The sequence below is a fragment of the Pelodiscus sinensis genome, chromosome 7, assembly GCF_052426305.1.
Source record: "Pelodiscus sinensis isolate ZL-2025 chromosome 7, ASM5242630v1, whole genome shotgun sequence".
Lineage (NCBI taxonomy): Eukaryota > Metazoa > Chordata > Testudines > Trionychidae > Pelodiscus > Pelodiscus sinensis.
In genome coordinates, this window is record NC_143058.1 from 51159566 (window position 1) to 51184330 (window position 24765).

At 41.4% G+C, this 24765-nt stretch overlaps 1 protein-coding gene across 3 annotated transcripts in view; it reads right to left on the bottom strand.

Moving 5' to 3' along the window:
• The window catches only part of PDE1A (phosphodiesterase 1A), a 289140-nt gene extending 265235 nt beyond the window's left edge, over nucleotides 1-23905 (bottom strand). For 2 of the 3 annotated variants that reach the window (XM_075933755.2, XM_089779787.1), the window contains exon 1: nucleotides 23783-23901. In XM_075933755.2, coding sequence (XP_075789870.1) covers nucleotides 23783-23886 — 104 coding nt within the window. In that variant the 5' untranslated portion in view covers nucleotides 23887-23901. Of the gene's footprint in view, nucleotides 1-23782 lie in introns of all 3 variants that reach the window. The other variant, XM_025183938.3, reaches the window with a different exon arrangement.
• Nucleotides 23906-24765: the final 860 nt, after the last annotated feature.

Genomic DNA, 24765 nt, shown 5'->3' on the forward strand with positions numbered 1-24765 from the left:
CCCTTTCACACAGCAAGTCACTGAGTGTGACACCCCCCTCTCCTCCCCTCAAGAGAAGTAGGGTTTGGGGATGGAGGGTGACAGCTTACAATCCCATGTAATAACCTCACAACCCCCCTAAGAAGTAACAACCCCCAGTTTGAGAACCCCTGACTTATTTAAGTCTTTGTTTCCTTGACCAGGTTAACAAGCCGCAACTGTCTCAATGAATCAACAGTAATTTACATGCAGCTCCTTGCAGGGTGCCTGGGCAGGACCTGCTAACTGGGCAAAATATAAGGAGGCAAAAAGACAAAAAAGCACTTGCTTAACACATTGCAAGGCTAGTGACAATCCCTGTCCCAGATCCCAGATCACAAACACTGTGCAAAGTTGGTACCCACGGTGACATTAGCCTCCCTAACCAGGTGGGAAGGAGTAATTAAGCCCTTGCCAAAAGCTAGAGGAGCTTACTGATTAAGTGTATGCTTAATCTTTCCAACTCCTCAATGTTCCCTCAGCCACAACTCTGCCAGGCACTCCCACGGGGGACGGCAGTGTAATGTGTATCTCTTTGTGCAGGTAGTGTACTCATTAGAGCTGTAAGAAAATTCTTCTGAACCACTGCCAAGCTGTGTGCTCAGAGCATCTCTTTCCTATTCAGAATTTTCCTGCACTGTTTATGAATGTCTGTTTGAGAGACTGTGCCCATTATAACATCCTTTCAATTTCTTCCCCTTTGAAGAGGAGACTTGATTGGTCACACAACATCACAGTGCACCTCACCTCCCTAAAGCCAGCATTCAGGTGGTGGTTGAGGAGAGTCAGTTTGTCCCCAAAAGTCTAGCATGCACCATAAACACCAAGAAGATAAGAGTTCAACTTGTTAGTCAGTATGAGAACCAATACCATCTGCCTTGATGCAATAAGCAGGATGCCTGCTTCCACTGTGGGCACAATGGTAGGATAAGAATATGAATCCAATTTTAGTGGAAGCAAGATTAGTTTGATTAAAAGACAAAGTACAGATGCAAATAGGGATCCAATCTTTATTTCACAAAATACATACTAATTTTATTTACTGTCAGAAGTCACTTGTGCCTCTAATGCAGTCTCTTTACATTACCATTAAGATGTCTTAGCCTGTAATTGTTTTATTACATTCCTTTAAGCTTTATTACTGTAAATTACAAGTTTCCTATCATTATTTAGTTCTGGATGCTATTTGGATGATGACACCATCAAAGTTCCTCTTCCGTTCAGCAATATAAGAATGTCTCAGTCACTGGAACTCTATCAACTGAAATGGTGTTCACAACTTGTTTCAGTTGAATCAGTGCCTGGCTGAAAAATTATCTCCTGCCACAAAATAACTCCCTAGGACATTTAAAAACAGCACCATATAACTTTCATTTCATGACTATCTCACTGTAGATATTATAAGAACTCCCATTAACTGCTCTGGAATTAGATTTGCTCCAATGAAGGTTGTGGCAGCTGCCTGGCTCTAGTGAGTTTCTGAAGCTGCACAGCAGAGCAAAAGCCTGTTTTACAATAGTTGGCGGTTAAGCATTCACTAGAAAAAAGTGTCACAAGCAGCTGATCCTATTACTGACTCCTGGTCTTACCTGCTATTAGCTCAGACTTCTCTCAGCTCACCTTGTACTGCCAAACTGGCTCGCTTGCATCCAAACCTACTGTTAGACTACAATCAAATTTGAAACTTCATTTTCCCTAAACTTTCAACTAACTTTTCTTCCCTCTCCTGTTCCTACACCTCTTCATTCTTCCTCCCTAAACTAATTTAGACTCATTCCCTCTTGCTGACATATGAGAACCATTTCCCAAATACTTTGAAACATAGCTTCTGAAGATGCCTTCTAAAACCTGTGACTCAAAAGTTCATCAATACTCTCATCACTCCTACTATCTTCTCTAGAGAAAATGTTGATTGCAGCAAAATTATTTTTCATCTGCCTCCAACAGCCACCCACAGAATTTCCCAAGGGGACGATTAATACTCCTCCAATCTCACTATTCCTATGAGTGGCCTGTAGTCCCACTCATTTTCAGGAAATAATCCCTCCTCTTAACCTAGCAGCATAGTAATTTGTCACCAAGAACACTACATCTGCCCAGAAACTTGAAGGAAGACCTTTATGGTACCACACCAGGTAGTTTGAACTATGGAACTTCATCCACCTGGACACTGATCATAAATAATGGATAACTCCTGTTCCCCAACATATTTCATTTACTGTTTCCTGCTCTGTTTATATATATTTTTTTAAAAAGGCTCCCTGTGCTGGACCAATGCACTAAGCCAGTTCAGTCTTCTCCATTTCCAGCTTTCTTTTGGTTAGAATTTCACACTTGCCCAAATCCTGCCAAATGGACCGTATTAAAGTGTGGGCTCTTGAAAAGTGTTATTTCCTTCATGAACAGTATCTGTAGTCCAGTCACAGGCAGTGTGGTTAGAGTGCTTAAGCACCTCAGGGATGGACACATCAGAAAAGTAGGAAATTCTGCCTTTGTTAGACTTCTGCAAGCTTGACACCGAAATGAATGAGGGCAAGACTGGGTGACAGATACAAGAGGCTGACCACATCTTTATTCTACTTACTATCAAGGAAGGGGCACAATTTTCCCCATCTCCACCCACTAGGCAGTTACGTGGGTCCTTTGTGGATTATGGGGCTTCTCTTTTTGGTACCTGCAGTTTGCTTCACAGGAGGTTTCAGTCTGACAATTTCATGTCTCTCCTTCACTTGTAGGCTCAAAAACCTCTAGTAAATCTCATGTATTTGATTTCTGATTGCAGTACCTGATGGCCTTTTACCCATACTCAGGGCTGACAAAAAGTCTTTGCCGGGCCCTGAAGGGAGCTGGCACCGGGCCCCTTGGAAGGGGCAAGGCCTCAGGCAGAAGAGAGGGGCTGAAGGCTTAGCCTCTTCCAGCCAGCTCTTCAGCAACAGCAGGGTTGCAGGGTATGCACCACTCAGGGCTCCTGTGGCAATATAAAGGGCCCAGGGCTCTAGCTGATGAGGTACTGGTGTCGGTGGCTGGGAGTCCCGGGCCCTTTTAGATCACCTGGCCCAGGGCAGCTGTCCCCTTTGCTCCTCCTTCCCAAATCAGCAGCCCTGTCCATAGTGGACATAGGTTGCAACTAACAAAACATTTAAATTTCTAATATGAAATTTGTATGCAGTACTCCTGCAGCCAAGTTGGTCCCAAGATTTGAGAGAGACAAGTTGGGTGAGGTAATCTTATTAGACCAACGTCTTCCTCAGTTCTGGACAATGTATTCAGTGTCACAGCTAAATACAAGTTGGAACAGAAAGCCCTCATACGTCTATTGATCTCTCAGTCTTTGTCCTCAAAGAAAACCTACACAACACTTTTCAAAAGAGGAGCTTGGGAACTTACATTCATAACTTTGCTAGACATTAAAAAAAATCATAAAATGAACAGACACACTGGATTTATGCCTTACTACAGCAAATCTGTAACTCACTAACCCTCTCCCTCCCATTTATGCCCCTCACTGGAGATATGTTAATGGCTCACTTCACCTTCCATTGTCCCTTGAAACATGCATTAGCTAGTTATGCTAAACTTTATGTTCCACCTTCTATTTAGCTATGACACTCTGAGTATATTTCCCAGACCTGAAGGAGAGCTCTGTGGAAGCCTGAAAGCTTTGGCTCTTTTATCAGCAGAAACTGATCCAACAGCCACCCACTTTGTCTCTCGAATGTTACATTTGTAAGTCCTATTCCTATTTAACCTGAGAGTCCCTGATGTTATGAGGAAAGCAAAAAAAATCGTAATGGGCCTCAACCAATTTGGCCTCACTGATGATGAAAATATCCATCTGATGCTAAAACAGGACATCGATCAGATCTATAGCATCCTAATATTGCAGTTCCTGTAGCATATAGCTATGGGGGGGGGCGGTTTCAGCTAAAATGGAGCAACAGGGGGAAAGGTTCAAATTAATAATCATGATGGGCAAAGAGCTAAATCTGCTCCCATTTCCCTCTGTCTGGCCAGTAGGCAGCAGAGTATCCATAGGGAGTCAGATGGAAGGAACCTACCCGCATGTACAATCCCACTTTTATTCTACAGCTGTTCTACACCTTGAGGACCCTGAGAAAATCTTCTCCCTTTTAGGCTACATGGATGGCAACTGAAGGCAGAATTTGACCCTGCAAAGTCTTGTCGTTTGGAAGCTTTAGCAAGTGGGGATCATGGGACACTAAATTCAAAATGAAAGGAAACTGGATGATGATTATTATGAAACATTGTTGATACTGTAGCCTTAGAAGCCCCAGTCAAGAACCATTACCCCTTTGTGATGGGCGCTCTACAAAAAAGAACGAAAGGCTGAATCCTGCCCCCACAGAGTTTACACAGCATGAGCCCAAGAAACTCTTTTACTCTCACTTGTTTTTTTTCTTCTAATTTGGATCTACTTAAAGCCGTTGCTATTACGTTTTGAAAGTATGTCTAGTTGATTGGATTTTAATACACAGAACAAGAGAGGAGACTGTAATAAGTGCTTCAAGTGAGCTCCACATCTGTTCAGCACAGCATCAAGGTTAAAACCCTACATAAGCATTAACATCAATTGCATATTGTAGCTCAATTATGCTCAGTCCATGCTAGAGATTCTTTTTTCGTGTATACAGAGATTTTTCAAACCATTTTACAGAAGATAGGATTTTAAGGCTTGAATTTCAGTCACATAGATTCCTGTTAAGTATCAAGATTTACAAAGCTTATTGAGATAAAGACATTTAGCGTAGTTTAATCTTATCTTTTTTTCCCCTGCGTTCGGTGCCGACTAATAAATGGAATAATGATTCTATTATTATGCAGATCAGAAGCAGTCCAGCAAATTATTAACAACTGCTCCTACCAAGATCTTCTTAAGTTTCCTGTCAAACTAGGTTTTTGGAGGTACTATCACTACAAATCCATATGAAGTCATCAAGATATGGACATGTTACTGGATAACTGTAGGGTCACATTATAACCCCTGTACTACTACACCCCACTCACTTCCTAAATGTTTTGGTAGGTACATTTTTTTATATGACGTCTACATTATAACCTCTTTGTGTCAAAACCAATCTTTTCTTGTTGTTTATTATACTACTGTGTGTTTTTCCGAATAAATCTCAATAGTCAAGAGGCCCAGTGCCTGAAGTCACTATTGCTAGTTACTCATATCATATTGTAATACAATCTGTATTGTACACATCTAATATCCTGCACACATTCGAATATCCAGTCAATTATAGTGATTAAAGTGCTCTGAAATAACAGGTGCTGCATCACCAGTAATTCTATATCCTCTTCATATCAGCTGCTAGATAGAAATAAGATGCACTGTTTAGCAGATCCGATATTCCATCCAGTTTTCACTCGAGGCTGAATCCACTGCCTATGTTAGTCAGAAGAAAGATTCCCACTGAATACAATGGAAATAGGATCAAGACCTCAGAGTCCAGGTGCAATTGCCAAATGCTTAGAAAACTATTCCAAGATAAATGTATGCAAATCTGTGCATAATGGTACTTTTCCAGCATTTTGAAGTATTAACACGTCTGAAATGTAGGAGGTGAACATTATCATTTCTATTTTACCAGCAGAAAAGCTGAGGCCCACAGAGATTAAATGATTGGCCCCTAGGTCAAAATAAGAGTGAGAATTTGGACACATGAATCCCATTCTGTCATCTTTGTGCTGAGACCACTAGGACCATATTGCATCTTGTGTTGAAGAGTTACTCCTCCTCTGTGGTCAGCCAGCTCAGCTGCACAAGTGTGTTGCTGACCTGCAGCATGATTTGCCTGCAGTACATGCAAGCAACACCAGATGTCTTGGATGCTTCTGTAGTCCTTTGTAAAAACTGAAAAATGTGAGGCATGACTGACTAGGTAGTATTTGGAAGATAACATCTATGAAACTGAACAGTCGAGTAACTAATTTAAATGTTCCAGGTTCAATTCAGTGAAAGCTAGAAACTAGCTTTTGAAAAAATGAATACTGAGGTTAACTCTGACATTTCTAGTTCCCGAAATCTTCACAATCTTCTTCTACACTAAGAATCACTGGACATATGTCTACTGGTATCAACCTCTACTGACAGATCTATTCAGTCAACCTGATGCTTTCTTTCCCAATTAGCTGATCTAAATTTGTTTAAAACAAATGCCACCATTTTCATTTTAGCATGTGCTCCACATCTCAAAGATCAGCCGTATTTCTATAAATTAAATTTATATTGTGTTCCAAATTCCTATAAGTCCTATTTTTTCCTGTTCCATAGACGTACCCATGATAACATCCAGGAACTGGTGTAAACCAGCAAAAACTAGGCCAGTCATATTTCGAGAGGTCAACTGTTTAGAGAAACAGCTTTGCCTATACAATATCACTACAAAAGCCATGGAAACCACTGATTTCCAACCAGTCATCCAGGGTGGTCTGGGGGAGGATTGGGAAGGGCAACCAGGGCCAGCATTATACTCACCGTGGCCCAGGGTAGAAAGCTGAAGTTCCACCGTCCAGGGCTGAAGCTGAAGCCTGAGCAATGGAGCTTTGTGGTAACCAAAGGCAATTGCCCTGCTTACTACCCCCTAATTCCGGCCCTGGGTTTTATATGCAGAAAGCCAGCTGTTGTGGCACAAGTGGGCTGTGGAGTTTTTACAGCATGTTGGGGGCGAAGCGGGGGCAGAAGCTTAGAAATAAAAAAAGTTGAGAACCTCTGATGCAAATCAGTGCAAATATTGAAAATTAAGTACTTGTTCCTGGTCAGATACTTGTGTGTGTGCTCTCTTGCTCTCTATGGACAATGGATATTAGTGGCAGAAATACTGCAGTGTTCACACTGCTTGAACAGAAAGAGCTATTTAAATGTTTCAGAAGCAGCTTGCTCTGCTACAATCACAGATAGCACAGCAATGTTGCCATAGTGAACTATGCTAGAGCAGGAGGCCAGACTAAAAAGAACAGGATGATGGCCAAAGTTACACCAAAGTAGGATTGCAGCACATAGTCAGTCTAGTACCCTGCAACACAGTGTAGAAATGATAATTGTATTTGCAGCTTTGTAAGAGCAGGACAGCTACCACTAGCCAGCATTTTTAATGAATATCCTGTCTGAGCAAGAGCAAGAGCAAGCGCCATCACTTGGAATACTTAGTAATACGATTGGAATATTAAGAGCTTTGTGGGAAAAAAATCGGGCAGTGACAACACAGTATGTTAGATTTATATTAAGTGAGAAGTACGTTAGCTACCAAAGAAAGACAGTCAAGACATTCCCCAGTCCTTATACTCATGAATGCATAGTGAAGATTGGTGACTGGGATCAGTATGGTTGGCTTCAGCAGAGCAGTTTACTGCTCTGTCAGTCAAAGGTGCTTGTAATTGTACCAGGAATACATTTCCACATGTTGAAGTGACTAAACAAACAGCAGATGCAACATGCTTATTACAGGAAAAAAAGGAGGATGAGGAAGACAGACTCATTACATTACATTTTTGTGATGTCTTACCTGTAAAGGATGTTTTCTCCAAACATTGAATGTGTGATTTAATTCTTTTCAGATTAAATTAAGACCCTCTCTCCGATTGTTCACAATCTTTACATGAAGTAAATGCTTTTATGAAAGAAACAGAAGAGAAAAACACTTTGAGATGCTGCTTTCTGCTTCTGAGTCACAATCTGGGAGTGGTACCAGAATGCCTTGTTCCATTTATATGGGGAAAAAACTTCTGATAAGACAGTTCTGAATTAAGCTAGCATGGCACTGAGCAAATGTAAAGATAGTGATCTTTGAATATGAGTCATTATTTCAACTGCATTTGGTGGACAGAAGAAAAATCTAATGTGTTCCTACATGGGCTGTTGGTGAAGGTAGGGTCGGAGGAGGCAAGCCCCCAGCTCCACTCCTATCCTCACCCCTTCTGCTGAGGCCCTGTCCCATGGGACCCAAGTGGTCTCCTTGCCCCGTCCACCATGGGGAGACAGAGCAGTGCATCATATGTACCCCGCCACCACCACAGGGAGGAGAGGAGGGTGGCTACAGCATCCCCAGCCCTGGATGCACAGAGAGGGAGGAGGGAACGCATCCCCAGCCTCCCCAGCCATGGGCGCAGGTAGAGCAAGTTCTGGGGGCAACAACACTCCGCCAACGCTAGGCGTTCTGAGGGTGGAGTGTGGGCAGGGGCCAGGCTGGCAGTTTGGGAAGGTTGTGCCTTCCCCCGCCTATTATACCAGATGCCCATGTATTCCAAATAACATCCAACCATTGGTCATACCTTGGCAGACTGAGCTGGACCTGAAAACATAAAGGTTCCTTCAGCCCTACATATCTATAATCATCCTAACAGTATAGTTATACCACTTCAGGGCTTCAGAACTACCTGGCACATTTTCCTCTAACCATAGTACACTGTCTTTTTGACATCCACATGGTTTCTAAAAAGTGTGAGGTCAATATAAATTATTATTACTCAAAATAAATGAATGGCAAACAGTGCAAACATTACTCCCATGTGGGCCTGGGTCCCTATCAACTCATCCACTGGCAAGTCTAGAGCCTAAAATGCAAATCCAAGGAATCGCAATAATCCCAAATGACACATGAGCACAGAAAACTCTTACTGAGGCCAGTAGAGCTCCCGCGTTATTTCTACCTGCAGCCAAATGAAACTCAGAAAGGTGAAATTATTTCCCTTCTTTGAAAACAGATAGTCTCTAAGAAATCACTTGCACTCTTCTTCTATCAGCTGAGCAGCCAAATGATCAGTAAGAATGGAATCAACATCATCAGAAACTGGAAAATTAAAATGTAATCCATGTGGCCAAATGATCATAACAGCCACTAACTAATAAAATGAAACCAAATTCTGGCGCTTTCATAAAATATTATCATACAGTAAACTTGTAAATTCTGGTTCTAATCTCACTTTTATGCTGTTGCAACCTTCAATTACACTGGTTATGTGCAAGACCAAATCCACATCAGTGCTTTTAAATTATGAACTTGATGTAGACGTTATTAACTGTGGCTTGATAGCCTATATTATGCAAAACTAGACAACCACAGTGATGCCTTTAGACCTTTACTCTATTAGGGTATGTCTTCACTACAGCACTAATTCGAACTAACTTAATTCGAATTAGTTAATTCGAACTAAGATAATTCGAACTAGTGCATCTAGACCTAAAAACTAGTTCAAATTAGCGTTTTGCTAATTCGAACTAGCATGTCCCACATTGAGTGGACCCTGAACCGAGCTTAAGGATGGCCAGAAGCAGTGCTGGCAGGGCATCAGATTAGGACTTAGAGCGTGGAGCCGCTGTCTCAGGATAGCCGAGGACCCGACCCCCACCCCAGAAAGACAGTACTCAGGGATGCCCCACTTGCTAAGCAGTCCTGGCTTGGATTGCCCGGAGTACCCACACTGGGCACATCACAGCACTCGGCCATCAGACTGGCTGCACTTGCCGCAGGCTGCCATCTGGGGAGTGGGGGAAATTGGGGGGCTGCAGGAGAGCTTCCACCCCAGAAGCCCGCAGAGCCAGCCCAGTCCTCCCCATCGGGGGATTGTACCCCATTCCTCCCTCACCTCCTTCCACTTACCCCTCCCTAGCCTCCCTTCCTGATGTACAAAATAAAGGACAATTGTGTTCAAAAATGGAATCTGTCTTTATTGAACAAAACTGGGGGAGACTGGGAAAAGGAGGTGGGAGAGGGGAAGAGAGAGGGTGGGAGAGGGGAGGGCAACTACAATGATCAGGGGTTGGGAACAGGTCCCATATAAAGAGAGGCTAAAGAGACTGGGACTTTTCAGCTTAGAAAAGAGGAGACGGAGGGGGGATATGATAGAGGTCTATAAAAGCACGAGTGGGGTGGAGAGGGTGCATAAAGAAAAGTTCTTCATTAGTTCCCATAATAGGAGGACACCAAAGGAAAGGAATGGGTAGCAGGCTTCAAACTAGGAAGAGAAAGTTGTTCTTCACAAAGCAAATAGTCAACCTGTGGAACTCCTTGCTGCAGGAGCTGTGAAGGCTAGAACTATAACATGGAGGCTGGGTCCATGGAGTGGTATTAGCCAGGGGATAGAAATGGTGTCCCTGCCCAAGGTTTGTGGAAGGCTGGAGATGGATGGCACAAGACAAATGGCTTGGTCATTGTCTTCGGCCTATCCCCTCTGGGGTAGCTGGTGTTGGCCGCTGTCGGCAGACAGGCTACTGGGCTAGATGGACCTTTGGTCTGACCCAGTACGGCCGTTCTAAGCTCAGGGTCAGGGGTCTCACTGGACCACCTTGATTTTCATGCAAACCTGCTCCTGGGTGGCCTGGCTGACAGCTATCCTGCCTTAGACGGCCACTTTCCTGTGCCTAGTGTAGAGGCCGTGGATGAGGTCCACGATCTCCGCACTAGACCAGGCGGGCGGGCGTCTGCCTCTTGCGGCCCAGGGCAAGCTCCTGGGAGCCGCCAGCCTGGTCCCGGGAAGAGACAGAGGGCTGGGTGGCAGCGGGTGGCTGGTTCGTGCCGTGCCAGGTGCAGGGTCTGCTGGTTGGATGCTGGCAGGCTTGCACCTGGCACGGGCAGGCTTGCACCTGGCATGGTAGCCAGACCGTGCCCCTTTAAGGGCTCTGGGGCCAGGAGGGGGGCAGACAAGTTTCCCTGGTGGTGCCCAGAGTGGCCACAAGGGAAAGCTGGGGAGGGCTAGCCTCCCACTAGTTCGAATTAAGTGGCTACACAGCCCTTAATTCGAACTACTTAATTCTAACTAGGCGTTAGTCCTTGTAGAATGAGGTTTACCTAGTTCGAATTAAGCGCTCCTGTAGTTCGAATTAAGTTCGAACTAGCTGTTTGTATGTGTAGCACCTATCAAAGTTAATTCGAACTTTGTAGTGTAGACATACCCTTATAGTTTAGTTTCACTCATTTAAAATAGCTTTTTCTCATGTTGGCAAAGGTATCATCTGGAGATATTGGTTCACTGAAGCAATAAATAGAACACAGGACTGTGGTAATCCATCCAATCTCTCAAGTGCACACTCATGACGTTTGACATCATCAGCTTCTATATACAGCATCATAAGGTAAGAGCAAAGATATTAGAGTGCATGCAAATGGGGTAACTGAATGGATTAAATTAATGCAGTTGGCAAAACCACTGAGCAGAACACACAGCCAGGCCATGAAGCATTTTTGGTAATACACATAATTGCTCTACACAGGCAGCATCTTGAGGGATTCATCTACTAATTCTCAAAAGTGATGCATCATGTGGCTGTTTCTGTACTCGTGCCCACTTATAAAACTGGCAGCAGCCCCACACATGGTAGTCTGCCAGGTTCAGCAGGGCATAGGTACCCACTGAAGATGGAGTTAATATATCCTGCATAATGTAGAAAAATTACACTATTGTGCCAAGAGGATCCTCTTGATGCTGAACATTATCAAATAATGGAAACATGTTTCATTACGAAAGATCACATCTGTTGTCACTTGTGGGTGTTACACTATTGTTATAAGCCTTTATGCTGTATATTTCCAGTTTATTTCAGCAATGAAGATGCTACATGTGATGATGGAAAGTTGCATCTCATTAAGGGGGATTATCATATTATGCCAAGCCTTTAAAACTTCACTTTTTCCTTCCAGGTTTCCTTCACTGAAGCTGGGTCTCAGATTGAAGAAATTTCTTTTCTTTTTGATATTCAATTTTCTATGGTAAAGAAAACCTCCAAATCTTGAGAATACAGTTCTGCTCTTGGTAAAAAAAATAAAATGCATAAAGCATCAAGTTCCATAAGCAACAATGGGTCCCAACATGATATAAGAACTATGCAACTTCTTGAATCTTCATCTTAACACAGAAAAAGGGGAAGTGCTCGTGTTGCACTGATAAAGACATTCTGAGTTATCATTCCATGCCAGAAAGCTTCTGCAGAGATTTCTAGGAGGTGGCATGCAGTCATCAGTCAGTCATGCAACTCATATGTGTTGATTTGATCTTTGGAGGCAATGTTTATCAACTAAAGCATGTCAAATACACACCAACAGAGACTAAAGCTGTCAAAAGGCTTCTTTAACAATTCTACTCCAATACGTCTAGGGCATCAATGGGCAACCTAGGCTGTAAGATTCTTGAAACTAAGGACGGTCTCGTGGAATAGATTAGTTTTGATAACTGCACTTGCATACCTAGAATTTGCAGGGTGTGCCAATTGAATCGTAGCAGCACTTTGATTGCATGCAGAGGAGGTGCATGGCTCTCACGGTCTATATTGTGTGCAAACAGCACACACCTCACGTCACGCGTGTCACTTTAGTAATAACAGTAGAAAGAAAATGATGCCAAGAGAGGCCAGTGGAATCTGGCAACCCTGTACATGGGCCACTCTTAGAAACCAATGAACTGCATGTGGGCCACAGGTTGCCCACCGCTGTGGTATGGATTGTGGTTCCTACACTCATGTAACATTGATTGTACACTGTCCTAAAGAGGACACATACAAGTAATACAATACTCCAGCATGATAAACAACAACAGAGAATGGAACTTGTAATTCCTTGGCTTTCAGAAATGAAGATTTTCTTTAGCAGAATATTGGAACACAGATCCTAATGTTTTCTTTCCCTCACTTTGCACCTTATGTAATTTTGTCCAAGTAGTAACAATGAGGATGAAAATCCATACACAGTGCTGGGGAGAGGCATCCCCATTCATGCCCCATGGCTTTCAATTCATGGCAAAAAAAATTGTCACAGACTATGAAATCTGGCCTTTTATGTGCTTTTACCTATACAATACAGATTTCATGTTTCTCAAATTGTAGGTCCTGACACAAAAGGGAGTTGTAGGTGAGTCACAGGGTTATGGAGGGTCATTGTGTTGTCACCCTTACTTCTGCATGCCTTCAGAGCTGGGCAGCCAAAGAGTGGCTGCTGTTCTGAAGGCAGTTCCCCACTAGTAGCAGTACATGCCATCCTTCCTTCTACGTGGCTGCTCACAGTGGCTCTGCCTTCAGAGCTGGCCTCCCAGCTAGCAGCTGCCACTCTCCAACCATCTAGCTCTGAAGGTAGCGCTACAGCCAGCAGCAGCACAGAAGTAAGGGTAGCAGTATCACAAATCCAGTGTTCCCTGCAAGCTGTGTGCTTGGACAGGCACCCCAGCAAGATTCAGGTGCTGCACAGCTGATTAGTAGAGCACCCACAGCAAGTGTTTCTATTGGTGGTAGACATCCACACATGCTTTGGTGCACATAAAATATATTCTGCACATGAATGGAAAAAATTAAAGGAAACATTGTGCAACTCCCCTCCCTCTCCTACAACTCTTTTTTTGGAGAGGGGGGCGGGACCCCTACAATTACAACATTGTGAAATTTCATATTTAAATAGCTGAAATCGTAGAATCATAGGGTTGGAAGAGACCTCAAGAAGTCATCGAGTCCAGCTCCTCACCCAAAGTAGAACTGACCCTAGCTATCATGACATTTAAGAATTTTTAAAATCCCATGACTATGAAATTGACTAAAATGGACTGCAAATTTGGTAGGGCTCTACCCTACCCATACCAAAGGATATAATAAAAGCTAGAAGTAACGCATTAGTAGACAGTATCTGTATTGGCAGAGAGAGAGAGGAGGTTGGTGTACAAACCCAGTGTTATTGGTCCTGCTCTGTTTGACATTATAAACATTTAAATTCTGATTAACTGTTTTTAAGTTTATCATCAATCTTTTGCTATCTATTATGCTAACAATTGTCTGACATTACTCACCCAACAACAAATTAATTGTATGAAATGCTCACAGGTGTTACAAAGCCAGGAAGCTAATTATTAAGTTGAGAAGCATATGCAGCCCCAAAATATTAACCCTTTCATGCAATATTAGCCCTTTCATTTGTCTACAGTGCCAACAACAGACAAGTTCCAGAGTTCAAATGAACACAGAGTCACTTCTCACTGTGCAATTCATATTAATTGCACAATGTTTCAAAACAAATTGTTTTTAACTAATACTATTTATTAATTTCTAATGTAGGATGGGGAATCCATAGCACCTATCACTGATCTGTTTAAATGCTCATTTTATAAAAGAGGCTTATTGTGGCATGTAACCAACTGATTTTTTTCAAAAGGGTATTTTTAGAAAGAGCAATTAATATTAAAATCAATCTGTTTAGAATTCATTAGAAAGGGCATGGAATTCAAAGGCATACTGTTCCTCACAAACAGTACAATTGATCTACCCATAAAGTAGGTACTTAAGTTGCACAAAAGGTTAAGTATGAAACATTCCAAACAGTTTTAAATGCCCGTAAGTCAGAAAGCAGCTTTTGAAGGTAACAATTATTCATTTTGATTAAGAGCAACCTAATGTACTCCTCTTGCTTTGTTGCACCGTAGCCTCCTCCAGGTTACATTTCCCATTTATTTCCTGCCATACACTTTATTTACAGTTTTACCTCCTGAGATGGGCTCATAAAAGGACCAGCTTATTTCTATGAAGGTCTCAGAGACAGCAGTTAAATAATCTTACTTCAGCATATTTCAGTGCAACACAAACAATATGATAGGGGACAGTCTAAAGCAGCACATGTAACTGCTCTTGCTCCAGATCGTATGTCCAAGGCCTGCCTCCTAACTGTTCTTGTATTCAAATCAGGGACTATGTAGGAAAAAGAATACTTGTTCTTAAGGCACACAGCCCCCCCTAAAATAATCACTTATGTACACGAGGTTAATTGGCTCATTCTAGTCCATATTTGCTCAAAATACATACATGAATAGCGTCTGCTAAAGAGGCTTAGGAGTGAAATGAAAAGGGGGATGCTAGAAAGTCAGAACAGAGGTGCATATCTGCAGAACTGTGGGCGGTGGGGAGCATTTGGCAGTGTTTGGAATCAAACTTAGCAGAGAGAGAGGTCCTGCTCTCACTGACAATGGAGTCAGGGACAAAGGTCACAGTGTGTAGGATCAAGACCTTTGTCGCCTCAACTGCCATCTCTCTGAGAGTTAACCATTGTTGAGTTAAGACATGGGTCAACTCAACAGCCCTGGAGACTGGCCTCTCATTGTACCAGGGAGCAGGAATGTCTCAACAAAAGATGAAGAGAAAGAGAAGCATTCAGCCCTTGGCCTATTTGCTGAGACTGACAAAAGGTAACAGAAAACTCAGGTTGCACGGGCAATTTTTCTATAGGAAAATAACTCGCCTCTGCAGCATCCTCATCCCCAGAGTAGGACTACAAGACTACCTGACTTTGGGGGAGCTCAGAAGATGGATTGCCCTGAACAGAGCTCCCAACCCACAGTAGTCAGGAAGCCTTAAGTCCCAAGCCCCATGCCCTCCCTTCCCAGCGGGCTTCTGGAGCCCAAGACACACTGGGGAGCCCGAAAAACATATTAAATATGTCAAAATAATGTGTCTTTTTAATTTTTTCAATAAATATTTCTTTTGGAAATTTAAAAATGTGGATTTTTCATCTCACGTCAGAATGATTTTCTTGTCTGAAATTTCAGAGTTGCCAATGGAAAGGGAATGTCTCTTTCCACACAGATCTAATGGTGTTCAGAGGGGTGGCAGTTATTGTCATTTGTGCACGAAGACCTGAACTGATGCCGCTAACAGGTGTAAGAATTCAAAACTCTCAAAACGGGAGGAACAAATCCATCTGAGATCAGTGACTGAGAGATCTGGGTGGCTGCCTCTCAACAGTCTCAGCTGAGAATATTCTGGGTGAGGAAATTCAACCAATTCACATACATGGACAATAGGAAGGAAGAAGAGTCATTCAGTCATCAATCTTTTTTTATAAAAACAATTTTAAAATATCAGAGAGGTGACAGAACATGTCACTAAGGAAACAAACCATTCAAAACAAAGACTTGAAACAATACACAATAGTGCTGGAAAAGTTGCGTTTGGTATTGATTCCTCAATTAGCTCTGCAGAAAGAAACAGTGAGACGCATAATGGTGTCACCTCCTTTGAATTCTCACATACCATGAAGTATTTCAATACTGTGTATGAACAAAGAACAAAAAATAAATAAATACTGCATTGCAGTTTGTTTCTTAGTGTCTTCTGACATAAATCACTCCAGCAGCAAACTATTCAAACGTAGCTGCCTCCAAACACACTATATATCAGGTAAATTCATATTAATTAAATGTTAAAATAATATTTATAGAGGTTACATGTTTTCCCGGGGGCATCAAAACTCTGAAAATAGGTTGGGTCAAAGAAACTGCAGTCAATGTCAAACAACAGAAAATGGATTAGGCATTCTTACATGGCAGAAAATCCTCCTTGAGATCTATGCCGGTTAAAGATCATTCCACTAAAGACAACATGCATGGTCACTACTAAGCTTCACCTGAAACTCTATCTTGTCTCAACAGGTCTCACTAGAAATAAGAAAACTTCCACTGCTGAAAACAATCATTCAACAACCAACCAAATTTGCCACAAAATGTATGTGATGGATGATATTCAACCAGTGCTGCTACTGATCTCTTTTAAGGGATAGCACTAACAAGCTACTGGGAAGAGTCCAGCCAATTGCTGCATATTATGTTTATGAACACTTCAATACAATGAGTATAATCAGCTCTATACATAAGACCAAAGATAAAGCCCATTTGAGTCTTTGGTTCCTTTATTTATATCACTTCCTGGCCGGGTGTGATGGTCATTTGTTGAGACATTTGTGTTTTGAGAGGACATTTATATAGAGCTATTAGTCCTATCAGAAAATTACTTCAGAAGCAGAAGCCTGATTTTTCTGGTCTCCAATATGAAATATTTTAACAGATATATTGGCAAAGTTGAAAGATCTGGAATTAGACCAACTTGCTGTGATTTGCCGGTTCAGGTACACATTATGCCATTGCTTTGCTAGGTCTGCCTGTTTCATTTTTTTGAGCAGCCAGGATGTAGGATTTTATGCGTCTTAAACTCTCGTAAGAACTACTAAGACAAAGAACTCTTATCAATAGGCTTTTTTTTAAAAAAAAATCCCTTTAAAGACTGGAAATATAAATGTCCCCTTAACCATTTTTTAGTCTAGATTCCAAACAGGAACATTCAGCTACTTTCTTTTACCACTAACTATTCTGCCCCTGGGTTATTCTGATCTTGCTGATATTTACAGTCCAGGTAAAGTTGCCTTTTCTTTCATATCAGCTAATGCAATAAATATTCCTGGAAGTTGTGCTGTGTTTTCAGGAATTTTATCACAGCTGACTGGTTTACGCTATAACTTTAAAAGTCGAGTATTAGTCTGTTTCACAAAGGTGGAAACAGAATCATTTATAGCATCTTTCCCAAGACCAAAGAGGGCATGTCTTCATAGTCTGTGGAAACAGACTCAGGGTTTAGAGTGTGACCCTTGGTAAACAGCTGTGTAGACAGAGCTTTCAAGTTGTAGCTTGGTCTCTGATGCCTAGGGAATTGAGTCAACTTCAGAGCAGAAGCCACAATTTTAAATCACTGTCTATGCACCTATTTTTAGAGCATTACCACAGGCACCGCTCACCCAAGTCTGTTGGCCCAGTTGGGAAGCTAGCCACCACAGGCTGTATACTTACAGCAAGTCAGTATCTGGGTACAGATTAAACCTCAGAATTTTCTGGCTTCCCGGTGGTGTACTCAGATGCTTACGCAATAGAGTACCAGTGAGTATTCTGTACAGGGTTATGTTCAGGAAGAATGAAAATTGTAATGGCAACCACAATAACCACACAGCAGTGTAGATGACAAACCACTTCATTTACACACTATATAATTTGGTTTACAGGCCAAAATTCCTAAAGGTGTCGTTAGATGCTAAATCCTGGACACAGACCTAGACAGTGGGTGATCGTCACTGAATGGCAACAACAGAAGCAATTGAAATAGTGCAGTCAGCTTTATAGTCTTCTTCCTACCTGAGCTAATCTTACCAATAGGTGGGGCTAGATGAAAGTCGGAACAGGAGCAGGGGTAACTCTCAGTCCATTCTTAAAACCTAGTTTGAATATTATAGTACAGTCTATCATTATACATGCATTTTTGGTAATTCTGAATCAGGCTTCTGCTAAGGAGTACACTCACCTTTTTGAGCACCTCTTTTTATCAGTGCACAATTTCACTGCACCCTGAGCTACAGCGCTTCCTGCAGACTGAATGCCTCTTGCCAGGACTTTTTGGATGACTCTCCAGCCAAATCACTAAAGTTCAATCTCTGAAGTGCTCAAAATTCCAGATGATGTAAACAAGAGATCTTTCATTTCTCCTAGGCTTAGCTCACAGGTATTTCTCACTCTTAGCAAAGCACAGGCCTCCTCAAGCTTTTTCCCACTGAGAGTCCAAATGCAACAGCAACTGGTGTTCCCTCTTATTGGGCTTTTCTTTCAGTACCTGTTTCTTGAATCCCCTGTCTCAGGGCTCCCCTAACGGAGCCTACATTGTTCCCTGTGGGTCTCTTTTGCTCCCTGATCCCTTATTGAACACCAGGCCCACAACTTCCTCCCTAAATGCCTGGCTCTTAGCTCCAGGGACTCACAGGAATTAGCACTATTTCTGTGGTTCAGCTCTACAGCCACAGCCAGCTCCAAACAGCTGGGATTCTCACAAGGCAGCCAGCAGATTTCTTCTCTGAGATAACCATGAGAGGTCCCTAACTGTCTCTCTTCCACTGGCTCTCAGTCTTTCTTCTGGGTTCCCCCAGTCTCCTCAAAGCCAACTCAGGGCTCCTCCCATACAAGAGCCTGAACTTCTTCCTGGAAGTTCCCAAATAGCTTACATCCGGCATTCCCCACCAAAGACAGCTCTCATCATCCTGGGATCCCCCTTCCTATCTAAACAACTTCCAATCGTACAAGTCAGTGGCTGCCTTCCTAATTGGCTAAGGAGCCTCCACCTGCAGCACCTACATGCTCACAGGTGTTGTTTACATGGCTGACATGGGCTACTTAGGCCTTGATTCCCCCTAGCACTCTCTCCTTCATAAAAATAATTTCAAAGTCTGTTTTACTGATAAGATCAATTGGATGCCAAAAACATTTAAGAACTTAATCATTTGCATTTCTCTAAATCTATCTGATCTGTATAAATGGATTGTTTCAGGAGAAGCTGTAAAGCAAGAATTATTGCTATAGAGTACTGTGCCATCCTCTACTTTAGCACTAATTAGGGGGGAGGGAGGTGAACAGGTTACCTCATACTCATCTAACATCTGAAAATGATCCTCTATATCACACTTCATTAAAAAAATGAAAAATATCTAGCAAGCAAACAAACTAGATTTCCTAACACAATGTCCCCTATAGAAAAATACAGTGGCAACCTAGATTATTGCAATCTACCAAATAGCTGCAGAGCTCATTAATATTAATCAGAGACTTCAACTCTTTTGGACAGTTTGACTTCAGTGGAGTTACATCAATCTACCTCAGCCAAGAATCTGGTCCAATAAAGTTCCCTATTTCCATCCTAGACATTTGCATGGTTTCTCTATTAAAAAGATAGGATTCAGCCCATGAAAGACAAGGAGATATAATGTATAACTTGAGTTAGATGGTATATAGCAGAACCAATACATTTATATATTTTAAGGAAGTAAACGACTAATGTTTGAAAAATATAGGATAAGCTTATGTAAGGGACGTTTTCCCATTTAACATTGTATTTGTGACAAAAAATATACAGTAAAAAACATTTGTACAAGTCTAGGATTCTTTGCTTCATTACTAGTTAAAAAAAAAGATTCACGGATTCCACATGAGCATTGACATCAAAAGAAAAAAAAATCCTTAAATTAAGGTCAAATGGTTACCTTATTGGGTACAAAGTAATACAATTAAGCATCAATAAATGGTACGTTAATAGGGTTGTGTTTTCTGAGCCAGGCCACCACTTCCCGCAGCTCCCTTTGGCTGCAAAGGACGTAACGGAGTCAATGGGAGCCGCGAGGTCCGGGGTCTTGGCGCCCGTAAATAAACAAACCAGGATGGCCAGTTAATGTGTTTCTGAGAGTGATTCCGTGAAACACTTTCAGAAACACTGGGTTACAAAACTGTCCACATAAAAAGTCTTCCTTAACAGCAGACACGGCAACATTTTATTTTAACCTTCAGAAATCAAAAGAACAAGTTCATGATTTAAAATGGAAAAAAAATCTCTCTTTGTAAGTACAGACTTAATGGAATGTATATCATTCTAGATAAATTATTATAAAGTTTCTATATTTTTCCTGGTCGGGTCACACAATACATTTGACAAGTAACAGCTTTAATTTTACTTCAATTCCATTAAGCTTTAGTTCTAATGAAGCCTTGAGACTATCTAATGAGATTTTTTATTTTCATTTAAAGGGATTTTTTTAACATTAGAAAAGAAGCTGCAACTTAGATTGACATTGAAATTTTGTATCCCATTTGTCAATAATGTAGATAGCCACACAATGAGATTCTCTCTACCTAGGTATTTTTATCACATCCATCCACCTTCCAGATTATCTTCTTTCTTCTGTTTATAACCTTACAGTGTTTTGCTAGATATGAACCCTAACCTGAATCCAATTCTACCCAAAAATCTTTCAGATTGCACAGTTCTAGCACAATGCAATGAGGCCAAATAAACATACACGAAAGGCAAATAAATTCCTTTCTCCTGTATGAGCTTACAATGGAAATTGCTCGTAACACTAAGATATATGCTTTGGGGCTTTTTATATGATGATTGTACAAAATTGTGGTCCAGATGGGGCGTCTGATCTCTAGCAGCAGTGTGAGGGGCTTCTGATGTGATGACTATAAGTGCAGTGTGTGTAAGGAGTGTATTATTTAAGGAGTAATGTGACTATCATTTATTATTTGTTTTACTAACAGATACCAGCTTGATTTGTCTTCTCCCTGAATTACCAACATATTTGGAATTCGCACTTTGAAAAAGCATCTCCACGCAAAGAACAGCTACTCAGCTTAAGACGCTGCTATTCCAGTAAGGTGATATTGCAAACACTCCATCACTGATTAACTGAGCATCAAGTATTATGCAATTGTTCATCTGGGGCAAACCTAGGCCTCTTCTCCACTGTCACAGAAAGCCAGCCCCTTGCCCATCGTTTCCATGTGCAAGCAATGAAATTAGATTTGGAGTGGAAGGCAGAAGTGCACACTTTCTGCATAGCCTGCTGATCGGCTCCCTGGTAACTCCAGGGCCACATGGACCATATGGAGATGGGACCTAGGACAAAAGGTTTCAAACTTGTTAAGTCTCCATGGCTTCATCATACATCAGGTGTATTAGGGCAACAGGGTAACTGCAGTCTGCAAAGCTCTTCCATTCCCTGGAAGGAAAGCTCCTTTTATCCCACCACATTCCCAGTGCCCAAACCAATTATTCTGGGCTGATGACTTGCATTTTAAATATTTCATCAAACAGTAGCATTGCTAATACAACCAAAATATTGTTTTGCAGAAGACTACCCACTGATAAAGGGAAATGGTTTTGTACTGAACTAAGGTGTTTCATCTTGGAATAATCTGCAGAATTACATATATAATGCTTATATTTGAAATGTTGACCAAAAAAACCCAACCAGCCATTGATACAGTTGCAGCATGCAGCTATTCAATGTAACTGAGCTAATTATTGGCCACATTAAATACAACAAAAAAAAGCTCATATGGAAACCAAAGATGAATTTGAACCAATTTGCAGGCCAGAGAAATCCTCTTTCTCTCCTCACAAATGACAACAAAAGCCTTATTGAAACAATAGTTTTAAACTGATGAAAGTGGATAGTGATTGCCAGCGGTACAGTTCTGTTCTGGACTCACAAGAATAGCTCCCATCGCCCTCAATGAGAACCATGCCTGAATAACCGAGGGTAGGATTTGATTTTTGGAGTTATATTCTTTTCCCTTAACAGATACTGTCTTGTACTTCCCCGTTGAGAAATCAACTCCCTTAGCTGATTAGTAAATAATTTATCAATTCCTCTTCAGAGCCATGGATTCCACATTGAGATCAGACTTGTTTCTCACCATTACCTACTTTGCATAAATATTGTCTCTAAAGATCTCCCCTGAAACAATTAACATTGTCAACTTGCTTTATTCAATATTCTTTGTAAGGTCCCCATCTGACAGTGAAATCACAGGAAAGGCTGAGAAAAGTGTTTGGCTGGCTCTGTCAAAAGTTTTAGTTTCAAAAAGAAATAAATAGGTGGTTTGGCTTTACAAGTCCTATCGTAAGAACAATGTTCATGGAGTAGCTGCTATTTACAATATGGGCATATTGTGATTTACAGATTCGAACTCCATACATTGATTTACATACTCTCAAAGGAATTAATCCTATTTCCTATATATGTGGCATGGAGTGAAGATATTCTTTATTAATGAGTAGTTATAATAAAATGGACCCAATTTACTAACTGGAGATGGTTGAAAAAAAGTTTTAATCTAGGAGGCTGAATTGCAGAGAACGTTACAAATACTAAGCCAACTTAGAGTCTATGCCAATGGAAGTCTCTATAAAACTTGGAGGAGGTCTCCAATGATAGAAACTCCATCAGGTGAGGTTACAGCATGAAACATGGCTGATACACCTCTGCCACTAGTGCATTCGCTGGAGTTCACAGGGCCCAGCCTTTTCACAAAAGTATGCAGAGTTAGACAAAGTGGTCAAAGAATTCAGTGCATGTACCCAAGTGTCTTTGCCAATTGGTTTCCTAAAGCACCCTGACCACAACTTCAAGCTGTCTCCCACTGAAGGAACACAAGCAGGTGGTAAAAAAAAAAAATGCCTCCCCCCACTCAGAATGAATCCCCATAGCAGGCACAGGAAAACCAGGCTGTCATAGGAAACCTGTTAATTTATACCTTCCTGTTCCGACTCTAGTGCAACTAAGCCTCTAAATGCTGTAATGTTCCATAGGTTTTAAATTAAAATCAATAATGTTCTTTCTGCTATTTACACACTAGATAGCATCTGTTGCATAGCATTTCAGATTTCTCAGTCCAAAGGCTAATGCTGGCCCCTTGCTCCCAAAGCACTGGAGAGAGAAACTGTTATTTAAGTAACATATATATCTGAGTGTAATGTTAGCTTTACAGAAATAGTCATTCTAAATGCACTATTGAAGTTTTGTGGCTTTAGGAACACACTGGCTAATGCATTTATTCTCCAGCATTTAAATTGCCTGTGTCTTATAGATGTTACGTTAGTGACTGTATGAGCCGGTGAGTGTTTAAAAAGGAAAGCTATGCAAGACAGGGAGCATACAGCATCCCTATGAATACCAAAGACCCTCTCAACACAAGCTGCTCCACCTGTACAACCAAGCAGTGTAAATTACAGCTAGCTGTCTAAGGTACTGAAATTATACACTTACCTAAATGGACCACCATTTCCAGGGGAACAAGTACCAGCTCCAAAGGGAACCATTTCTAACAATTACGATATAGCTCTAGAAATGCTGATTCTAAAGATAGTACATGAAAAATAATGTCACAGTGCAGTGAGTTGTCTGGTTCAAGAGGTTACATGCATTTGGATTTGGGCAACAGTTATTTTACTGTCCATATATTTCTTAACGTGATTGAATCTAATATCTACTATATATTTTCAAAGGCAAGTCATTCTGATATTAAATACTAATTACTGCTTATAAAATAATTCTCTCTGTATTGATTAGTCACATTCAAAAGAAACAAATCCGTTCCAGGAAACAGTACAAAAACAAGGAGAGGATCTACTCACATTCCTTTGAGCCGTTGCCACATTTTCTCAGCGTGTCCTCCTATTTGGTACTTTAAAGAAGTGCTTTCCAGTTCCTGGGTTGTTTCAGTGGCTCTAGACCCCATGGTAATTGTCCTACAGCAATACAGTTATAGTCAGGCTCAGCAGCAAGTAAAAGCATTCCTTAGTCCACTACAAACGTCAGAGGATCCACACGTTATACAGCAGCAGCTCTCATCTATCAAAACATTTCAGAATTACAAAGCTAAGGAAAGCTTCTGGCTGAATCGCTATTCACTTTGATAGGCAAATTCACTCCCTTTCTCCCCCTAAGCATACAGCAGTATAAACAGCTCTTCTGACCTCACAAGTCTACTCCATACATGTGAGCCAGCTACTATACTACTCCCTGACTGACTGCTCAAGCTCTTTACCCAGGCATTTCATTTGGTGTATAGATATGCACAGAAGCATAAAAGCTTCCTTAAAATGTATTCAAATTTATTGTCATGCAGGATAAATGTGAATGACTTTAGCAGTCCTGAAAAAAAATTTTTTTTTGTTTGTTTGCTGTGCAGGTCGGAGAAGCAGGTTGCAATAGGAAAGCAGATGGTAGAAGCCAGTATCAGCTGCACCACTGTAAAAAACAAATGCTTGTTTAAATGCCAGAGCTGTGTCTCTTTAGATGATCCTGAATTGGTCTTTAATGAATAAATATCTACCAGCCTCTTAACAACATAACTGAACAAACATTAAGCCAGGACTATAAGACATGTATAAATCCCTTCCAAAGAGAAATGAGAGAGCTCTACAGGTTGTTATTAAGGGAATATGCTGTAATCATGACTATTCACCTTCTCCTAGCAACTCCACACAGTAGGCAACTGTCAATTTAACTGGTGGAAAATGCTGCAGCTGCAAGACAGCCTGCTCAATGAATCCTTTGGGACAATAGCTTGCGTGTGTCAAAATCTGATGTTGAACTGCTTCCGCATGACAGAAAA